At 45.8% G+C, this 21,767-nt stretch overlaps 1 protein-coding gene across 5 annotated transcripts in view; it reads left to right on the forward strand.

The window, feature by feature from the left end:
* Nucleotides 1-21,767, forward strand: part of LOC122542726 (leucine-rich repeat and fibronectin type III domain-containing protein 1-like protein) — a 293,692-nt gene that overhangs the window by 127,490 nt on the left and 144,435 nt on the right. For all 5 annotated transcript variants that reach the window (XR_015754685.1, XR_015754684.1, XR_015754686.1 and 2 more), the window contains one exon: nucleotides 21,545-21,767. This exon is cut by the window's right edge. Coding sequence is in view for 2 of the 5 variants with exons in the window: in XM_087983890.1 (XP_087840016.1) it covers nucleotides 21,564-21,767 (204 nt within the window). In the remaining 3 variants the exon portion in view is untranslated. The remainder of the gene's footprint in view (nucleotides 1-21,544) is intronic.

Below are 21,767 nucleotides of genomic sequence, written 5' to 3' on the forward strand. Positions count from 1 at the left end.
TGGGGTGAGGTGGGGGACAGGTCATGAGGGTGGTGCTGAGCTGGAAGGTTGGAGCTGGGGTGAGGTGGGGGACAGGTCATGAGGGCAGTGCTGAGCTGGAAGGTTGGAGCTGGGGTGAGGTGGGGGACAGGTCATGAGGGCGGTGCTGAGCTGGAAGGTTGGAGCTGGGGTGAGGTGGGGGACAGGTCATGAGGGCGGTGCTGAGCTGGGAGGTTGGAGCTGGGGTGAGGTGGGGGACAGGTCATGAGGGCGGTGCTGAGCTGGAAGGTTGGAGCTCGGGTAAGGTGGGGGGAGGAGAAATGAGGAAACTGGTGAAGTCCATGCCCCCCAACAATGCCTCATCTTCTGCCTCGGAACACTTCAACCCCCAGGGCATCAATGTGGACTTCACCAGTTTCCTCACTTCCCCTCCCAACACCTTACCCCGGCTCCAACCTTCCAGCTCAGCACCATCCTCATGACCTGTCCTACCTGACAATCTCCCTTCCCACCTAACTGCCCCACCCTCCTCCCTGACCTATCACCTCCATCCCCATACCCATTGTACTCTTAGCTCCCTTCTCCCCAGCCCCACCTCCTCCTCTACCCCCTACCCCCTCATTTATCTCTCCACCCTGGAGGCTTCCCGCCTCCATTCCTGATGAAGGGCTTTTGCCCGAAACGTAGATTTTACTGCTCCTCGGATGCTGCCTGACCTGCTGTGCATTTCCAGCACCACTCCAATCTAAACTCTGGTTTTCCAGCATCTGCAGTCCTCACTTTTGCCTATGCTCTAAGAGCCACTGTTCATACACCAGTCGCTCTCAGCATCTTTGGCCTCTGAGTTCTGGGTCATTGTTAAAACATCCATTGGCTGCTGAGTAATGTTTATCAAGACCTTACCCAAACATGCAACCAATGAATAAGTGAAAGTCACTTGGCCCTTTGAGCCAGCCTACTCCCCCACTCAATAAGATCATGGCTTTAATCCTATATTCCTGCACATCCCCCAATAATCTTTCATCTTGTTGGTCTTCAAGAACCTATCTACCTCTGCTGCAAACATACTTAAACATTCTGCCTTTTGAGGAAGGGAATTCCAAAGATTCACAACTCTTTCAGGGAAAAGAATGCTTCCTCATCTCTGTTTTAAATGGGCTCCCCCTTATTTTTAAACTATGACCCTAATTCTGTATTCGCTCACAAGAGGAAACATTCTTGTCGTAACCACCTGGTCAGATCCCCGGGGTCTTCTATGTTTCAATGACTAAAATTCCAGAAGATACGGACCCATCTTTCTCTCACAGTGTATTCTAAAGAGGACTGGATACAGGGTAAAGCTCCCTCTACACTGTCCCCATCAAACACTCCCAGGACAGGGACAGTATGGGGTTAGATACAGAGTAAAGCAATCTCTACACTGTCCCCATAAAACACTCCCAGGACAGGGACAGTATGGGGTTAGACGCAGTGTAAAGCTCCTTCTACACTGTCTCCCCCATCAAACAGTCCCAGGACAGAGACAGTATGGAGTTAGATGCAGTGTAAAGCTCCCTCTACACTGTCACCATCAAATACTCCCAGGACAGGGACAGCATGGGATTAGATACAGAGTAAACCTCCCTTTACACTGTCCCCATCAAACACTGTCCTGATCAAACACTCCCAGGACAGGGACAGTATGGGGTTAGATACAATGTAAAGCTCCCTCTACACTGTCCCCATCAAACACTCCCAGGACAGGGACAGTATGGGGTTAGATACAGAGTAAAGCAACCTCTACACTGTCCCCATAAAACACTCCCAGGACAGGGACAGTATGGAGTTAGACGCAGTGTAAAGCTCCCTCTACGTGTTCCCATCAACACTCCCAGGACAGGAACAGCATGGGGTTAGATACAGAATAAAGCTCCTTCTACACTGTCTCCCCCATCAAACAGTCCCAGGACAGAGACAGTATGGAGTTAGATGCAGTGTAAAACTCTCTCTACACTGTCCCCGTCAAACACTCCCAGGACAGGGACAGCATGGGGTTACGTACAGTGGGGTTCTATCAGTTCTTACCTGAGCCATTGCTTGTCCCTGTTTTTGGACATTCCTTACTTTCACCCTCAGTTATATTTGCCACAACTGCTTTATTCACCACCTTGCACCATCCCCTGCTTCACAAACATCCCCCCCCCCCCCCCCCCCCCCGCCCCCCTCCCCCAACTCCCGGCTTCCACTGTCCTGTTGCTCTCAAAATTCCTCCATCCTGTTCTATGTTGCTCCAAACACATTGAATTTGGCTGTGGATGATGAGATATGCCCTAGTTTCATTGTTTGCAAATCACTGTTGCTAGTAGCCTCCTTTGTATCTTGTTAACTCCAGAGAACACTAGCTCCTGACAGTCTCTCATTGTGGGGACTCGGGTTTAAAATTGCTACACAGTCTCAGCTGCTCCTCAACATTGACCGAGATGAAAATAAATGGGTCCATTAGCTGCTGCAGCAAATTACTGCAGAGACAATTCCCCAAACTGAGGAGCATGGAACCAGTTTGGAATTACACAGACAGACAACCTAATGGCTTTGATTGAAATACTTCATCAACTTTATCAGATCTGGGACTCATGAGTTTTTACTGTTATTTAGAAATTGCCTGGAGCATAAACATTACAAAGTTTTTCTGAGAGATTTTCACAAGATGCTGGAATTACCCACCAACATCATCATAAGAAACAAATGCAATTGTGTATCAGATTTGGGGGCTGGGCCTGAAAATTTATGTCTGAGCCAATTTGAGGAACAATGCACTGGCTGGAAATGTCTAAACAGGAAAATGGAATCGAAAAACAAAACCCTGCTGTTTTTTGATTCCCATTCTGGTGGTTATTATGCTCACGAAATGCGTGTTGTGAACATGACTTGCATATTGTGATTGGAAATTAAGGTCACTATGACTATAGATTCAGAGGAATCAGTTTTATTATTTTAATATGACTATAATTAGAGTGAAAAAGGTTTGTTAATAAGTTCACTTATTTCAATGTTAAGAATACCACAGTTAATTATCAACGTTATTCTATCATCATGAACAGACTCCAGGCAAACTTTTCCCAGTTCATTACAGTACCAGATGTAATGTCCCAAAACATTAAACCCCGAGGTGGGGGGGGTAGTGAATTGGCCCCTCTTTCTTACTCTTCTTCCTTCCCATTGACGTCCTGCAGCCCCCAACCTTCCAGCTGGTTGCAAACAAGGTCAGTTTCAACAGGATCCCTTCATTTGGGAATACCTTCCTCTCAGACTCAAAGGAATTAATTCAACCAGGCTCTGTTGGATTAATAAAATGAGTGAGGTTATTAAATACTAAACATGAGAATTAGTAACACACTCTCTCACACACACACACACACATATACACACGTACACTCACACATATACACACATACACTCACACATATACACACATACACTCACACACACACACACATATACACACACACTCTCACACACACACACACACACACATATACACACACACACTCTCACACACACACACACACACACACATATACACACATACACTCACATATACACACATACACTCACACATATACACACACACACTCACACATATACACACACATATACACACACACACTCTCACACACACACACATATACACACATACACTCACACATATACACACATACACTCACACATATATACACACACACACACACACATATACACACATACACTCACACATATATACATATGAGATTCGAAGTAAAACTGGGTTGCAAAAGGATAGAAGGTTAAAAAACAGATATATCAATCATTCAGAACGTTTTGAGAACAGCCGATGGTTGAATGTTAGAATGGTGATTATCAGTGATATTAATATGCCTGATAGCTAGTAGTTGAACAGACACATTTTGAGAGTCTTAGTTTTTAGGCTGCTTGAAATTCCTTTCACCTGATTCCTTTTCTTAAACAGTTTGCAGCATTCAGTGAAAGAGAGTTTTCCTTTAACTGCAGCATAGGGGTAACACTGGCATGTTTCTTAGATTGTGATCTTCACAACTTGCTATTGCTCAAACCCAAAGGATAGTGCACACTAGAGCTTTCAGTCCCACTGGTCCACTCCAGTAGGTAAGAGGAGAGCACCAGCCTGCCACCCTTCTTGCCAATGAAACATTTCCTGCCATCTAATTGAACTGCAGGTTAGGGTGGATTAGCCATGGGAAATGCAGGGTTACAGGGATAGGATGGCTCTGGGTGGGATGCTTTTCAGAGGACTGGTGTGGACTCTATAGGCAAATGGCCAACTTCCACACTGTCGGGATTCTATGATTCTGAGAGGACATTCAATTATATCCATTGTCACAATGGGAGAGAGACAGGAAGTCAGAGAGGGAGGGACAGAGGTAGGGAGAGGATGGGAGAGAAAGAGATAAGGAGAAGGAGAGGTGGGAGAAAGAGGGAGGGTGAGAGGGAGGGAGGAGGAGAGAGTGGGAGGGAGGGGGAGAGATAGTAGGAAGGAAGGGGAGACAGAATGTGGGAGAGAAGGGGAGACAGAGAGAAAGGGAGGGAGGGAAGGAGAGACAGAGAGTGAAGGGGAGAGAGTGGGAAGGAGGGGAGAGAGAGAGTGAGAGGGAGAGAGAGTAGGAGGGAAGGGGAGACAGAGAGAGAGGGAAGGAAAGAGAGAGAGACAAAGAGAGAATGAGGGAAGGGGAGAGCGAGTGAGGGAGAGAGGGAGCATGAGGGGGAGAGAGACAGTAAAAGGAGACAGGCAGACGGAGAATAATAGGAAGTACAAGAGATACAAAGTGACAGAGAGAACAACAGAGAGGTGGAAGATGTTCTGAACATGTTGTCCAAACACTTTCAGCTAAGTAAAATAGGATTCGTAGTCCATCAGAAACAGGTTAAAGGGATGCTCCAGAGATTACCAACTTCATTTTATGTTAATTGTGCCACAGATGTAACTTGTGTTGATGGGAAATAAAACTGAATACATTTTGGAGGCAATTAAAAAATAAGGTAATAAGAAATTAGAAATTAATTAGCTACCTGTAGCTGAAATGTGGCCATTGGGGGTCTAAGTTGTTGGTGGTAATTAGGTAAGTGACTCATTCCTGTTGTTAGGGAAACTGCAGCTCCAGACATGTTTCTCAATGATGCTAGTGGAATTTAATGATGCACTTCTTTGTAAAACACTTATCTGTTTCTGCAAGTGAATAGGTCACTCCTCCCTCCTGATTTACAAGCCCATTCTCCTTCCAAACCTGCTTTTACTGAGCTCATCAAATGGGACAAGTCATGAGCAGATGAGAAGCAGCCAAGATGTTCTCCATTCCCAGGATGCATCAAACCCAAGCGACTTATCTGAGCTCAGCAGATTGCTATTAATGGCTTCATTAAGAAGACAGTGAAGAAGACCACTAGCTCAGCATTCAGCTCAGGTTTCACTGAGTAAGTGGAAGGTTCAAAGTGGGTTTTTGCCACTTGTTCCTTTATCAGAACTCATGAGCCATACAGCATCTAATACAAGAAAGTTAAAGACTTTAAATTGCTTATTCCTAAAGGAAATGCCATAATTGATTATAAATTGGGTGAAAAAATTGTTTTTCTGAAGCATGGATGAATTGAAAGTAATCAAAACTTAATTGAGGATAAAAATAATCATCATTACTCTTTTCTTTCTAATCTTCCTATTTTTCAATTTATGCCTCATGTATTTACTTGTTCCTGTGTGGGGATGCTGGGCACAGGTTCCACACACGCAGCTCATCTATCCATGAGTTTGGTATTGGAACTTGGAACTCAGAATATAAGACATTCTTCTCAATCTTGCCCTTGGCCAATACTGCCCAAAGTATTGCCACTCTCTGGTGTATTGCTACTCTCTGGTGTATTGCCACTCTCTGATGTATTGCCACTCTCTGATGTATTGCCACTCTTTGGCATATTGCCAATCTCTGGTGTATTGCCACTGTCTGGTGTAATGCCAATCTCTGGTGTATTGCCACTATCTGATGTATTGCCACTCTCTGATGTATTGCCATTCTCTGGTGTATTGCCACTATCTGATGTATTGCCACTATCTGATGTATTGCCACTCTCTGGTGTATTGCCACTATCTGATGTATTGCCACTCTCTGATGTATTGCCAATCTCTGGTGTATTGCCACTCTCTGATGTATTGCCATTCTCTGGTGTATTGCCACTATCTGATGTATTGCCACTATCTGATGTATTGCCACTCTCTGGTGTATTGCCACTATCTGATGTATTGCCACTCTCTGGTGTATTGCCACTATCTGATGTATTGCCACTCTCTGATGTATTGCCACTCTCTGGTGTATTGCCACTATCTGATGTATTGCCACTCTCTGGTGTATTGCCACTCTCTGGTGTATTGCCACTATCTGATGTATTGCCACTCTCTGATGTATTGCCACTCTCTGGTGTATTGCCACTGTCTGGTGTATTGCCACTCTCTGGTGTATTGCCACTATCTGATGTATTGCCACTCTCTGATGTATTGCCACTCTCTGGTGTATTGCCACTATCTGATGTATTGCCACTATCTGATGTATTGCCACTCTCTGGTGTATTGCCACTATCTGATGTATTGCCACTCTCTGATGTATTGCTATTCTCTGGTGTATTGCCACTCTCTGATGTATTGCTATTCTCTGGTGTATTGCCACTCTCTGATGTATTGCCATTCTCTGGTGTATTGCCACTCTCTGGTGTATTGCCAGTGTCTAGTTATTGCCACTCTCTGGTGTAATGCCAATCTCTGGTGTATTGCCACTCTCTGGTGTATTGCCATTGTCTAGTGTATTGCCACTGTCTGGTGTATTGCCACTGTCTGGTGTATTGCTACTCTCTGGTGTATTGCCACTCTCTGGTGTATTGCCACTCTCTGGTGTAATGCCAATCTCTGGTGTATTGCCACTCTCTGGTGTAATGCCACTGTCTGGTGTATTGCCACTGTCTGGTGTATTGCCACTCTCTGGTGTAATGCCACTGTCTGGTGTATTGCCACTGTCTGGTGTATTGCTACTCTCTGGTGTATTGCCACTGTCTGGTGTATTGCCACTGTCTGGTGTATTGCTACTCTCTGGTGTATTGCCACTGTCTGGTGTATTGCCACTGTCTGGTGTATTGCCACTGCCTGGTGTATTGCCACTCTCTGGTGTATTGCTACTCTCTGGTGTATTGCCACTCTCTGGTGTATTGCCACTCTCTGGTGTAATGCCAATCTCTGGTGTATTGCCACTCTCTGGTGTATTGCCACTCTCTGGTGTATTGCCACTCTCTGGTGTAATGCCACTGTCTGGTGTATTGCCACTGTCTGGTGTATTGCCACTGTCTGGTGTATTGCTACTCTCTGGTGTAATGCCACTGTCTGGTGTATTGCCACTGTCTGGTGTATTGCCACTGCCTGGTGTATTGCCACTGCCTGGTGTATTGCCACTCTCTGGTGTAATGCCACTCTCTGGTGTATTGCCACTGTCTGGTGTATTGCCACTCTCTGGTGTATTGCCACTGCCTGGTGTATTGCCACTCTCTGGTGTAATGCCACTCTCTGGTGTATTGCCACTGTCTGGTGTATTGCCACTGTCTGGTGTATTGCCACTCTCTGGTGTATTGCTACTCTCTGGTGTATTGCCAATCTCTGGTGTATTGCCACTCTCTGGTGTATTGCCACTGCCTGGTGTATTGCCACTGCCTGGTGTATTGCCACTCTCTGGTGTATTGCTACTCTCTGGTGTATTGCTACTCTCTGGTGTATTGCCAATCTCTGGTGTATTGCCACTGCCTGGTGTATTGCCACTCTCTGGTGTATTGCTACTCTCTGGTGTATTGCCAATCTCTGGTGTATTGCCACTGCCTGGTGTATTGCCACTCTCTGGTGTATTGCTACTCTCTGGTGTATTGCCAATCTCTGGTGTATTGCCACTCTCTGGTGTATTGCCACTGTCTGGTGTATTGCCACTCTCTGGTGTATTGCCACTGCCTGGTGTATTGCCAATCTCTGGTGTATTGCTACTCTCTGGTGTATTGCCAATCTCTGGTGTATTGCCACTCTCTGGTGTATTGCCACTCTCTGGTGTATTGCTACTCTCTGGTGTATTGCTACTCTCTGGTGTATTGCCACTCTCTGGTGTATTGCCACTGCCTGGTGTATTGCCACTGCCTGGTGTATTGCTACTCTCTGGTGTATTGCTACTCTCTGGTGTATTGCCACTCTCTGGTGTATTGCCACTCTCTGGTGTATTGCTACTCTCTGGTGTATTGCCACTCTCTGGTGTATTGCCACTCTCTGGTGTATTGCCACTGTCTGGTGTATTGCCAATCTCTGGTGTATTGCCACTGTCTGGTGTATTGCCACTGTCTGGTGTATTGCCACTGTCTGGTGTATTGCCACTCTCTGGTGTATTGCCACTGTCTGGTGTATTGCCACTCTCTAGTGTATTGCCACTGTCTGGTGTATTGCCAATCTCTGGTGTATTGCCACTCTCTGGTGTATTGCCACTCTCTGGTGTATTGCTACTCTCTGGTGTATTGCCACTCTCTGGTGTATTGCCACTCTCTGGTGTATTGCCACTCTCTGGTGTATTGCCACTCTCTGGTGTATTGCCACTGTCTGGTGTATTGCTACTCTCTGGTGTAATGCCACTGTCTGGTGTATTGCCACTGTCTGGTGTATTGCCAATCTCTGGTGTATTGCCACTGTCTGGTGTATTGCCACTCTCTGGTGTATTGCCACTCTCTGGTGTATTGCCACTCTCTGGTGTATTGCCACTGTCTGGTGTATTGCTACTCTCTGGTGTATTGCTACTCTCTGGTGTATTGCCGCTGTCTGGTGTATTGCCACTCTCTGGTGTATTGCTACTCTCTGGTGTAATGCCACTGTCTGGTGTATTGCCACTGTCTGGTGTATTGCCAATCTCTGGTGTATTGCCACTGTCTGGTGTATTGCTACTCTCTGGTGTATTGCTACTCTCTGGTGTATTGCCACTGTCTGGTGTATTGCCAATCTCTGGTGTATTGCCAATCTCTGGTGTATTGCCACTGTCTGGTGTATTGCTACTCTCTGGTGTATTGCCACTGTCTGGTGTATTGCCAATCTCTGGTGTATTGCCACTGTCTGGTGTATTGCTACTCTCTGGTGTATTGCCACTGTCTGGTGTATTGCCACTGTCTGGTGTATTGCTACTCTCTGGTGTAATGCCAATCTCTGGTGTATTGCCACTGTCTGGTGTATTGCCACTGTCTGGTGTATTGCCAATCTCTGGTGTATTGCCACTGTCTGGTGTATTGCTACTCTCTGGTGTATTGCCACTGTCTGGTGTATTGCCACTGTCTGGTGTATTGCCACTGTCTGGTGTATTGCCAATCTCTGGTGTATTGCCACTGTCTGGTGTATTGCTACTCTCTGGTGTATTGCCACTGTCTGGTGTATTGCCACTGTCTGGTGTATTGCTACTCTCTGGTGTATTGCCACTGTCTGGTGTATTGCCAATCTCTGGTGTATTGCCAATCTCTGGTGTATTGCCAATCTCTGGTGTATTGCCACTGTCTGGTGTATTGCCACTGTCTGGTGTATTGCCACTCTCTGGTGTATTGCCAATCTCTGGTGTATTGCCAATCTCTGGTGTATTGCCACTGTCTGGTGTATTGCTACTCTCTGGTGTATTGCCACTGTCTGGTGTATTGCCACTCTCTGGTGTATTGCCACTCTCTGGTGTATTGCCAATCTCTGGTGTATTGCCACTGTCTGGTGTATTGCCACTCTCTGGTGTATTGCCAATCTCTGGTGTATTGCCAATCTCTGGTGTATTGCCACTCTCTGGTGTATTGCCACTGTCTGGTGTATTGCTACTCTCTGGTGTATTGCCACTGTCTGGTGTATTGCTACTCTCTGGTGTATTGCCACTCTCTGGTGTAATGCCAATCTCTGGTGTATTGCCACTCTCTGGTGTATTGCCACTCTCTGGTGTATTGCCAATCTCTGGTGTATTGCCAATCTCTGGTGTATTGCCACTCTCTGGTGTATTGCCACTCTCTGGTGTATTGCCAATCTCTGGTGTATTGCCACTCTCTGGTGTATTGCCACTGTCTGGTGTATTGCCACTGTCTGGTGTATTGCCACTGTCTGATGCTGGGCTTGTTTTTGATGGTTACCATATGAGGAAGCTTTAGCTGTGATGCCCTTCTTGGTCAAACAGCCCACCAAAAACATAGTATTGGCTCCCATGTGGAGATCCAAACACTGTGATTTGTAACCTGCTGCCTGGAATCAGATCCAATCAGAATGTTCAAAAGGGAATTGGATAAGAAAAACACTTGAAATAAATTGTTTAATGTGATGAAGAAAGAGTTAGGAGTGGGGCCGATTGAAAAAGCCAGCACAGACATGGGGAGGGGTGCTGAATGGCCTTCATCTGTGCAATAAATGTTTATGATTCTTTTAATGTAGGAGGCGTTAATTTGGCACTGACTGGCTTCCTGGAAAAGGTGAGGACTGCAGATGCTGGAGATCAGAGCTGAAAAATGTGTTGCTGGAAAAACACAGCAGGTCTGGCAGCATCCAAGGAGCAGGAGAATCGACGTTTCGGGCATAAGCCCTTCTTCAGGAATGAGGAGGGTGTGCCAAGCAGGCTAAGATAAAAGGTAGGGAGGAAGAACTTGGGGGAGGGGTGTTGGGAATGCAATAGGTGGAAGGAGGTTAAGGTGAGGGTGATAGGCTGGAGAGAGGGTGGGGGTGGAGAGGTCAGGAAGAAGATTGCAGAAGAAGAAGGCGGTGCTGAGTCCGAGGGTTGGGACTGAGACAAGGTGGGGGAAGGGGAAATGAGGAAGCTGGAGAAATCTGTATTCATCCCTTGTGGTTGGAGGGTTCCTAGGCGGAAAATGAGGCACTCTTCCTCCAGGTGTCATGTTTCCGAGGGTTGGGACTTTCTGGTGTATTGCCACTGTCTGGTGTATTGCCACGCCTGGGGGAAGAGCGCCTCATCTTCCGCCTAGGAACCCTCCAACCACAAGGGATGAATACAGATTTCTCCAGCTTCCTCATTTCCCCTTCCCCCACCTTATCTCAGTCCCAACCCTCAGACTCAGCACCGCCTTCTTGACCTGCAATCTTCTTCCCAACCTCTCCGTCCCCACCCCCTCTCCGGCCTATCACCCTCACCTTTACCTCCTTCCACCTATCGCATTCTCAATGCCCCTCCGCCAAGTCCCTCCTCCCTATCTTTTATCTTAGCCTGCTTGGCACACCCTCCTTATTCCTGAAGAAGGGCTTATGCCCAAAACATCAATTCTCCTGCTTTTTGGATGCTGCCTGATTGACTGGCTTCCTGCCTGGAATTGTTCAACTTCGTAGAATCTCTACAGTGTTGAAGCAGCCCATTTGGCCCATCAAGTCCACACCAGTTCTCTGAAAACCATCCCATCCAGACCCACCCCACCCCTTGTTACTCTGCAATTTTCATGGCTAATCCACCTAACCCTGAGACTGTGGGAGGCAGCTGGAACACCTGGAGGAAACCCACACAGACATGGGGAGAATGTGCAAACTTCACAAGGTAGTCACCCAAGGATGGAATCGAATCCGGATCCCTGGTGCTGTGAGGCAGTACTAACCACTGAGCCACCATGCCCCTCGATCCCTACTAAACCAGGCTGTCCCTCTGCATAGACGTACAATCTTTGGGGATCAAGTCAAAGTGAAATGTTGTGTCAGTTTTCACATATGTGGTTAGCACTGCTGCCTCACAGCGCCAGAGACCCAGGTTCAATTCCCGCCTCGGGCGACTGTCTGTGTGGAGTTTGCACGTTCTCCCCGTATCTGCATGGGTTTCCTCCGGGTGCTCCGGTTTCCTCCCACAGTCCAAAGATGTGCAGGGTCAGGTGAATTGGCCATGCTAAATTGTCCGTAGTGTTAGGTAAGGGGTACATGTAGGGGTATGGGTGGGTTGCGCTTCGGCGGGTCGGTGTGGACTTGTTGGGCCGAAGGGCCTGTTTCCACACTGTAATGTAATCTAATCTAAAAAAAAATCTCAATATGCAGCTCTTAAAGAACAATGTCGATTTGTGTTTATTGCCTGTTGAGACTTTTGCACTAAAAGAAACTCCAAAACCTCCAGCCCATCAGAATCCACACAAAGTGAGCTGGTCGGAAGCATTAGTGTCGAGTGAGTTGAACTACCTGAACTTTGAGCCATCTCTCTGGGCCGGGGAAAGCCCATATGTCCCATTGTTCTGTTTCAACATTCCAGCATGGTTCATCGAGACAAGAAACTGAATGGATGGTGTCTTTCAGCTTTAATGTGATTATAACTCTCACCAGCTGAAAACTCATGAAACATTGTGAAATGGATGAAATATAATTGCTGTATTTGTGGGCCATCGACAAGTGTGTTCCATAAATATGTAATAAACACTAAAATTACTGAAGCTGAACCCTTCAATTGACTCGATGTGTTCAGTGATTTATTGCATTAGCTGAAAGCTTGCAATCCCAGCACTGGGGGACTTTTTGAAATGTTCAGATAGACCTTGCTAATGCACCAGGTATCAGCAAGACAAAATGGAACAGATTCAGCTTTGGTTAATGAGGAAGCTTCATGCTGTCATGTTAATGAGATGTTGGAAAGCTAATCCATCAGTTTATGGTTTCAAGTTTCAGCTATTATCTTTTGATGGAAAAGCAGAAAGACTGATTGGAAGATTCACACCCTTTTAGGATCACATGTTGATGAGAATAGGTTGTGAATATTCCTTTGCCAGTGTCTCTCTGCTTGAGTATGGCTCCGATTGAAGTATTAACAATTTCTTCCTCATTTCAGTAAATTCATTAACCCAGCTTCACTCATGGGAATCCAGGAAATTTAGCCAAAGAATTCTGCTCACACTGGGATCATTTATACTTCATCGTTTCAGATTTCATGACTCATGGTTTGAATGATGCTGGGGACAGGTGGGAAATAGATTCATATAAATATTTTAATTGCCAAAAGTGTGTGAAAAGTCAACTGCAGAACGCAATGGAACTTGAAACGAGAATGTCTCCCAGACAGAGGTGGAGACTGGCTGCTTGCATCCTTGCTCTATCTGCTCAGACTTCCTTTTCTAATATCATCTGGGGTTTGGAGTCAATGTTGATTCACATGTACCTGTGTCAGGCTGATTGTGGCCATTGGGAGGGTCACAGGATGTGTGGCTGTGACTGGGGAGGTGGCTGAGATTGGGGTTTTCTGAGCAGACTCCCTATCTCTGTCCTATTCCACCGTTTTCCCACTGATGGTGCACCCAGGGTTCCATTCACCAAGAGTCCTACAGCACAGAAGAAACCCTTCAGCCTATCGACCCAACTGACCAATCAACACTAATTCCACTTGCCAGCATCTGGCCTATAACTGCCAACATTATGACATTTCAAGTACATATCCATTTAATTCTCAATGTTTATCAGTTCAGTCAGCTCTGCTGCTCTCCCAAGAGCATCCCGTTTCTGAGGCAGACATTGTGAGGAGACCATTCCCTGTCCACCAGCATGCACTGAGTATTCCTGCTGCGGGAATTCAAATGTGTCCAATGGCCTGGGGCCATCATGGCAACTGGAGGAAAAGGAGCTTCCCCAATTGTTTGGAAAAACTGATACCACCACAAATGATTTTTGTGCTATTCTGGGGTTGTTCTCTTGAATGGTCTCTAAGGCTCACAATATTTACATTGTTTCCTGGTGAAGGGCCTTTGCCCGAAACGTTAACTCGCCTGCTCCTCGGATGCTGCCTGACCGGCTGTGCTTTTCCAGCTCCACACACACCACTCTTAATCTCCAGCATCTGCTGTCCTCACTTTCACCATCGTTACAAATCACACAACGCCAGGTTATCGTCCAACAGGTTTATTTGGAAGCACTAGCTTTCGGAGCGCTGCTCCTTCAATGGATAGCTGTGATGAAGGAGCAGTGCTCCAAAAGCTAGTGCTTCCAAATAAACCTGTTGGACTATAACCTGGCATTGTGTGATTTTTAACTTTGTACACCCCAGTCCAACACCAGCACTACCAAATCATGAATATTTACATCGAGCTGGGCAGAGCTTAGAGAGCTCTGCAGCCTCTGATGTTGAATCTCTATTGCTGTCTGTCTCCCTTACTTTCTTTGTCTCCCTCCCTCTTCCACTCTCTCTTGCTCACTTGTGAGATGAGCTTCACCATGTTTGCCACAACCTGATTGCTGTGTGTGTTTGTCATGATGCAGAGTGTCCCCCCAGTCATGTGACACATCCACCCCCCTGGGGTGAGTAACCCCTTATCTTTCCCTGCACCCCACATTCTGAGGGAGCCTTGCAGAGTAAGTGGGAGACTGAAGACATGAGTCAGAACATATAATGTGAAAGGTGAGTTCTGAAGAAGGGTCACTGGAACACTAACTCTGCTTTCTCTCTTCAAATGCTGCCAGACCTGCTGAGTTATTCCAGCGATTTCTGATTTTGTTTCTAATTTCCACCAATTACAGTTCTTTGATATTTTTTGGTAAGGTGAAAGGGTTCTGATTGAGTTGGCCCATTGGCTACTGAGATCTGAGCAACATGAGTGAGCGATGTATGCCATGTGTCTACTTTATTCTGTCACCTCCACTCTGTCATTGGCCATTCATGTGGTGACCGTTGTTGTCTTGTGTACCTCCTCTCTGCTGTCAGGGTAACAATAACACAATGATCACCCACAGTTCTCTGACTTCTCTGGGGTTGTAACTTCCCAAAGAATTGAGCTGAGGCAAGATGATGGTAGGACGACATTGGTGAGGGTCACTAGGAGGGATGGGTATGACAAGGCAATAGGATGAGGTCAGTGTCAATGATGAAGGGCTCTTGCCCAAAACGTTGACTCTCTTGCTCCTCGGATGCTGCCTGACCTGCTATGCTTTTCCAGCGCCACACTCTCGACTAAGTGTCAACGATGGCAGATCAGGGGAAGATAGGAAGGGATAGGGTAGAGTCCACCTACAAGGTTTTGCTGGTGTACAGGGCGCTATGCACAACAAGGCTTGGGGAGACAGAGGGAGAGTGCTTGACCTTGAAAGTGCCCACCCCTCACTTTTATTCCTTCTATCTATTCATTAAACCTCTTGCTGGTTTGAATCCTGCACCACCTTTCTGCTGCTGAGCTCCTTGGTCGCTTACAGCCTGTTTGCTCCACAGTCAATGTCATCTTCCTGTTGGTCTTCCAGACCACTCAATCACATTGAAGGCTGTATTGAACAGCACGAGCCAATCTTGCGTTTCCATCTTTGACATTCTTGTTATGACATCTCTATGATGCCTCAGTTCTGACTGTCACAGGTTTACTTTAAATATTTAAATATTGGAACCAAACCAGACTTTCATTAAACCTGCCCCTGCTAATCTTTCAGGAATTCAGACTCAGGGCACCAGAAACTGTTATGTTTCTGATACGACCTTCCTTCCTTCTCTATTCATGTTTCTGAAAGTTAAAATTCAGCTATTGCCATCAACATAACTATCTTGTCATTTACACTCATGCCTTTTCTGATTTGATGTAATTTATTATTGTCACATCTATGTGTATACAGTGAAATGTTTTGTTTTACGTGCAGTACAGGCAATTCATACCATACAAAGTGCATTCAGGCGATAGAACAGAGTGCAGAATACAATGATAAACCTGTAGAAAATGTGCATAAAAAACAAGATCAACATTAGATTTGAAAATTGAGAGTCCAGTCAGCAGTCTAATAACAGCAGGAAGTTGCTGTTCTTAAATCTGTTGATATATGCATTTAGACTTTTGTATCTCCTTCTGGATTAGTGGTGCTGGAAGAGCACAGCAATTCAGGTAACATCCGACAAGCAGCAAAATCGACGTTTCGGGCAAAAGCCCTTCATCAGGAATAAAGGCAGAGAGCCTGAAGCGTGGAGAGATAAGCTAGAGGAGGGTGGGGGTGGGGAGAGAGTAGCATAGAGTACAATGGGTGAGTGGGGGAGGGGATGAAGGTGATAGGTCAGGGAGGAGAGGGTGGAGTGGATAGGTGGAAAAGGAGCTAGGCAGGTCGGACAAGTCCGGACAGGTCAAGGGGACAGTGTGGAGCTGGAAGTTTGAAACTAGGATGAAGTGGGGGAAGGGGAAATGAGGAAGCTGTTGAAGTCCACATTGATGCCCTGGGGTTGAAGTGTTCCGAGGCGGAAGATGAGACTTTCTTCCTCCAGGCGTCGGGTGGTGAGGGAGCGGCGGTGAAGGAGGCCCAGGACCTCCATGTCCTCGGCAGAGTGGGAGGGGGAGTTGAAATGTTGGGCCACGGGGTGGTGTGGTTGATTGGTGCGGGTGTCCCGGAGATGTTCCCTAAAGTGCTCTGCTAGGAGGCGCCCAGTCTCCCCAATGTAGAGGAGACCGCATCGGGAACAATGGATACAATAAATGATATTGGTGGATGTGCAAGTAAAACTTTGATGGATGTGGAAGGCTCCTTTAGGGCCTTGGATAGAGGTGAGGGAGGAGGTGTGGGCGCAGGTTTTACAGTTCCTGCGGTGGCAGGGGAAAGTGCCAGGATGGGAGGGTGGGTCGTAGGGGGGCGTGGACCTGACCAGGTAGTCACGGAGGGAACGGTCTTTGCGGAAGGCGGAAAGGGGTGGGGAGGGAAATATATCCCTGGTGGTGGGGTCTTTTTGGAGGTGGCGGAAATGTCGGCGGATGATGTGGTTTATGCGAAGGTTTGTAGGGTGGAAGGTGAGCACCAGGGGCATTCTGTCCTTGTTGCGGTTGGAGGGGTGGGGTCTGAGGGCGGAGGTGCGGGATGTGGACGAGATGCGTTGGAGGGCATCTTTAACCACGGGGGAAGGGAAATTGCGGTCTCTAAAGAAGGAGACCCATCTGGTGTGTTCTATGGTGGAACTGGTCCTCCTGGGAGCAGATACGGCGGAGGCGGAGGATTGTATCTCCTGCCTAACAGAATAGGTTGGAAGAGATTATAACCGGGATGGGAGAGATCTTTGATGATGTTGACTGCTTTCCCAAGGCAGCAGAAAGTATGGATGGAGCCAATGGGTGGAAGGTTAGTTCGCATGATGGACTGGGCTGTGTTCACAATTCTCTATAGTTTCTTACGTGCCTGGGCATAGCAGTTGCCAAACCAAACTGTGATCCATTCAAATAAAATGTTTTTCATGATCCATCTATAAAAATTTGTAAGAGTCCTTATGGATATGCCAAATTTCCTTAGCCTCCTGAGGAAGTGGAGGTGTCATTGTGCTTTCTTGACTAGTGCATCAACCTTTGGATTTTGAATTAGTGGCATGTGAATTTTGGTCAACATGGATGAGGAGTTTAATAATTAAATTTTCGGTCTATTTAGAATCATGGTTTAAAGCCAGAATGTGTCAGAGAGCAGGCAATTGGCAATAGACAATAGGTGCAGGAGTAGGCCATTCTACCCCTCGAGCCCGCACCACCATTCATTATGATCATGGCTGATCATCCTTAATCACTATCCTGTTCCTGCCTTATCCCCATGATCCTTGATTCCACAATCCTTGAGAGCTCTATCCAACTCTTTCTTAAACGAATCCAGAGACTGGGCCTCCACTGCCTTCTGGGGCAGAGCATTCCACACAGCCACCACTCTCTGGGTGAAGAAGTTTCTCCTCATCTCTGTCCTAAATGATCTACCCCTTAGTTTTAAGCAGTGTCCTCTGGTTCGGGACTCACCCATCAGCGGAAACATGTTTCCTGCCTCCAGAGTGTCTAATCCTTTAATCCTGCAGTGATCATGTGAGTTTGTGTTGTGAGAGTTTTATCATCAGAGAGAGCAAACACTTGCATAGAACATAGAACATTACAGCACAGTACAGGCCCTTCAGCCCTTGATGTTGTGCCAACCTATGGAACCAATCTGAAGGCCATCTATTCCATTCTCGTCACTTGCTTTTGGTTTTGGAGAATCAAGAATTGATAGTATTGCATAAGAAAAACCCACAGGATGGAAAGCTTTGTTGGCAGTTCATGGAAGAAGCAGCTGGGTTTGATAGTAGAAGAGTTTCTCCCGCAGAAGGAATTAGTTTAGACCAGGAGTGTTTGGTCAAAACCCTGGAAAGAGGCGATTTGAAGCTGAAAAGGTCTAAACTCAGCTGTATGAATGATCAAAGAACAGGCTATCAAACTCTCAAGCCAAGGAATTGAAATAAACTATTCAATCAAGCCTGTAGTCACAATTCAAAGTTTGGGAGAAGATTTGTAGCTCTGGTGCTCGTTGTTGTGGTTCTGTTCGCCGAGCTGGGAATTTGTGTTGCAGACGTTTCGTCCCCTGTCTAGGTGACAGCCTCAGTGCTTGGGAGCCTCCTGTGAAGCGCTTCTGTGATGTTTCCTCCGCCATTTGTAGTGGTGGAACCATGACAAATGCCTGACTGGCTGTGCTTTTCCAGTACCATACATTTTGACACTCTAGCGTCTTAACAAGAAGAGTAACTCGTTCTACAAAATAGTTTAGTTTTTAGTTTATTGCATGATAACTGAGGTACAATTCACATTAACAAGTCAGACATAATTACAGGCATTAGGACCCAGATATGTTGCATCTCTCTTCATCACAATTTCACACAGAGCTGTCTGTTTCTGCATGCAGAGACTGTGACATCATCAGATTAGGTGGAGCTAATGCAACTTCAACATTAACTCTTTCAGAACCATTTCCTGAAATAACAGAGAGCAATACTGCCTTACTCAAACAACAGTGTAATTTACATACATTTAGGGTCTAGTATGTCAGAAAATCATAGGACCATAGAATTGCCAGTGTGGAAGCAGGCCATTCAGTCCATCAAGTCCTACACTGACCCTCTGAAGACATCCTATCCATACCCATATCCCTACTATACCTTTGTAATCCTGCATTTTCCATGGTTAATCCACCTAGCCTGCACACTCCTGAACACTATGGACAATTTAGCTCGGCCAATCCACCAAAGGTGGATCTTTGACTGTGGGAAGAACCAAGAGAATGTGCCAACTCCACACATTGACAGTCACCCAAGGGTGGGCTGCCCCAAAGCACTTTACAGGAGCATCGTCAGATACAATTTGACACCAAAAATGACACAAGGAGATATTTGGGCAGCTGGCTGAAGGAAAAACAATCAAAGAGCCCTAAATTAAGGAAACTCTTAAAGAGGGTAAGGCTGAGGCAGAGACAGGGAAGTTCAGCCGGAGAAATTCCAGAGCTGAAAGTCCAGGGCAGCTGAAGGCATGGACACTAAAACCAGATACAATCAAGTGAATACACTTAGGGAAGCACAGAGATCTCACACAGCTCTGGGGCCAGGATGTTCCTTTTGATCTGAGTCGTCAAGGACATGGAAGAATTTGAAAGCACGCGTGAGAATTTTAAAATTGAGATGCTATTTCACAGGGTGATTGGATGAGTCAGCAATCACAGTGGTGATATGTAAATAGTACTTTAGCAAAAACTTACATGGAGTGTTCATGATTTAAAGCTCTGCAGGTGAATTTATACCAGGAATTAATTCAGAGGTGTGCAGCATTGCTGAGATCCTAATGTATCCCATAGTATTCATGACGCCATGTGTAGAGATTACGTGCAAGAGATGGAGAGAGAGACTGAAGTAACAGTGAACTAAGTGATGGCCAAGTCTGGTGAATTAAGTTGTTTTGAAGCAGAACTCATTACCATTTGGTTAATTAGGGACAAAATCACAGAAATGTTTCCTTGTCCTCATCACTATCCACTGACACCTATTGAAGAAAGCAGGATATGAGTGGGTTCACTGAGGGCAGAATCAGAGTTGGATTCTTTCAAATAAGATAAATAGACAAAAAAAACAGAAATTGCTGGAAAAGCTCAGCAGATTGCCATTGCTGACTCAACACATCTGGCAGCATTTGTGGAGAGATATCAGATCTGCTGAGCTTTTCCAGCAACTTCTGTTTTTTGTGTCTGATTTCCAGCCTCCGCACTTCTTTGAGTTTTTATTTAGATAAACAGACAAACAGATTCACAAGCAGAATGATCAGCTGACCAAGGGAGGGGAGACAAGACAATGTTCAAGGAACAGTACCCAGTGATTGGGAATGTACTGGGATAGGGGAATCCAATAAAATAAAACACGTTATACCAACTGTAGCACCACATTTATTAATGGAACAATCAGCCCTCGTCAGATTCTCTGCTGTCCTGGAACCTATATAAGGTGACTTTATATTAGAAACCTCTCAAGTGATTTATATGTCTGTTTGCCGTGCTTTAATGTCCTCAATAAAAGAATTCAGGGTAATTGGGGAATAATTTTGGTTAGAATTGGAATGTGTTTAATTATCCTGCTTTAAGGAGAAATCTGTGTAAGGGAAACAAGTGAATTGGATTAATCTATTAATGTCGAGAGTGTGGTGCTGGAAAAGTACAGGTCAGGCAGCATTCGAGGAGCAAGAGAATTAATGTTTCAGGCAAAAGCCCTTCATCAGGAAGAACAGCACGTGGTTTGGTCTAGGAACACATTACTGCGGATGCTGGAATCTGCACTGAAAATAAAAAAAAGTGCTGGAGATCACAGTGGGTCAGGCAGCATCCATAGGGAGTGAGCAAACTAACGTTTTGAATATAAATGACTCTTCATCAGAGCTTGAAATAAAATCTTTTGGAATTCAATGGCTGATGGGAAGTGGAAACATGGAAGCAAATGGAAAGAAATTTAAGGAAATACTAACTCCCTATATAACTTATAAAAAGATCAGGACTATCTTCATATAGTAAAAAACACATTTATGGTTTTGCAAAACTCTGGAATTCTGTATAATGATAATATGGAGAATGGAGCAAACGTGAGAGAAAGGAATTTGGAACGATCAATCACAACGGCTCAGTGGTTATAGCACTGCTGCCTCGCAGCACCATGGACCCAGGTTCGATTCCACCCTCGGGTAACTATCTGAGTGGAGCTTGCACTTTCTCCCCGTGTCTGTGTGGGTTTCTTCTGGGTGCTCCGGTTTCCTCCCACAGTCAAAAGATGTGCTGGTTAGGTGGATTGGCCATGCTAAATTGCCTAGGCAGAAGTGGGTACTGCAGATGCTGGAGATCAGAGTCAAGGTTAGAGTGGTGCTGGAAAAGCACAGCAGTTCAGGTAGCATCATAGTGTTACAGGGATATGTGGGTTAGCCATGGGAAATGCAGGGTTACAGAGATGAATGGGTAGATGCTCTCTGGAGGTCTGTTGCAGACATGATGGGCCAAATAGCCTCTTATCTGCACTGTAGAGATTCTGTGAACCACATTGCAATTGAATAGCAGAGTAGATTGGAGGTTGTTATGAATGACCTCTTCATCTTCCTGTCTGATTACAGTTCAAGTTTGCTGGTTCATTAGGGAACCCATTGCATATGCATTAAGTAGAGGACACAATGTAATAAACAGAATTAGTTTAGGTTGGAAGTAATAAATGCTATATTGCAAATAAAATGTTAAGCATGCATTGTCTTTTTCAAGACATCCTGAAAGTATTACTAAATGCCTGTTGTTTTGTTTTCCCAGCTTTCTGATCTGATTGATCATGGAGAGGCTCCTCTTCTCACTGCTCCTGCTCAGTTTGACTGTCAAGGCTCAGCTTTGTCCAAAGCGTTGCATCTGCCAGAACCTCTCCCCTTCCCTCTCCATCCTCTGTGCCAAAACTGGGCTTCTCTTTGTGCCTCCATTTATCGACAGGAGGACGGTGGAGCTGCGCCTAACCGATAACTTCATCACCACGGTGAAGAGG

The sequence above is a fragment of the Chiloscyllium plagiosum genome, unplaced genomic scaffold, assembly GCF_037043375.1.
Source record: "Chiloscyllium plagiosum isolate Xiang-an unplaced genomic scaffold, Cpla_swu_hap1 HiC_scaffold_47, whole genome shotgun sequence".
NCBI lineage: Eukaryota > Metazoa > Chordata > Chondrichthyes > Orectolobiformes > Hemiscylliidae > Chiloscyllium > Chiloscyllium plagiosum.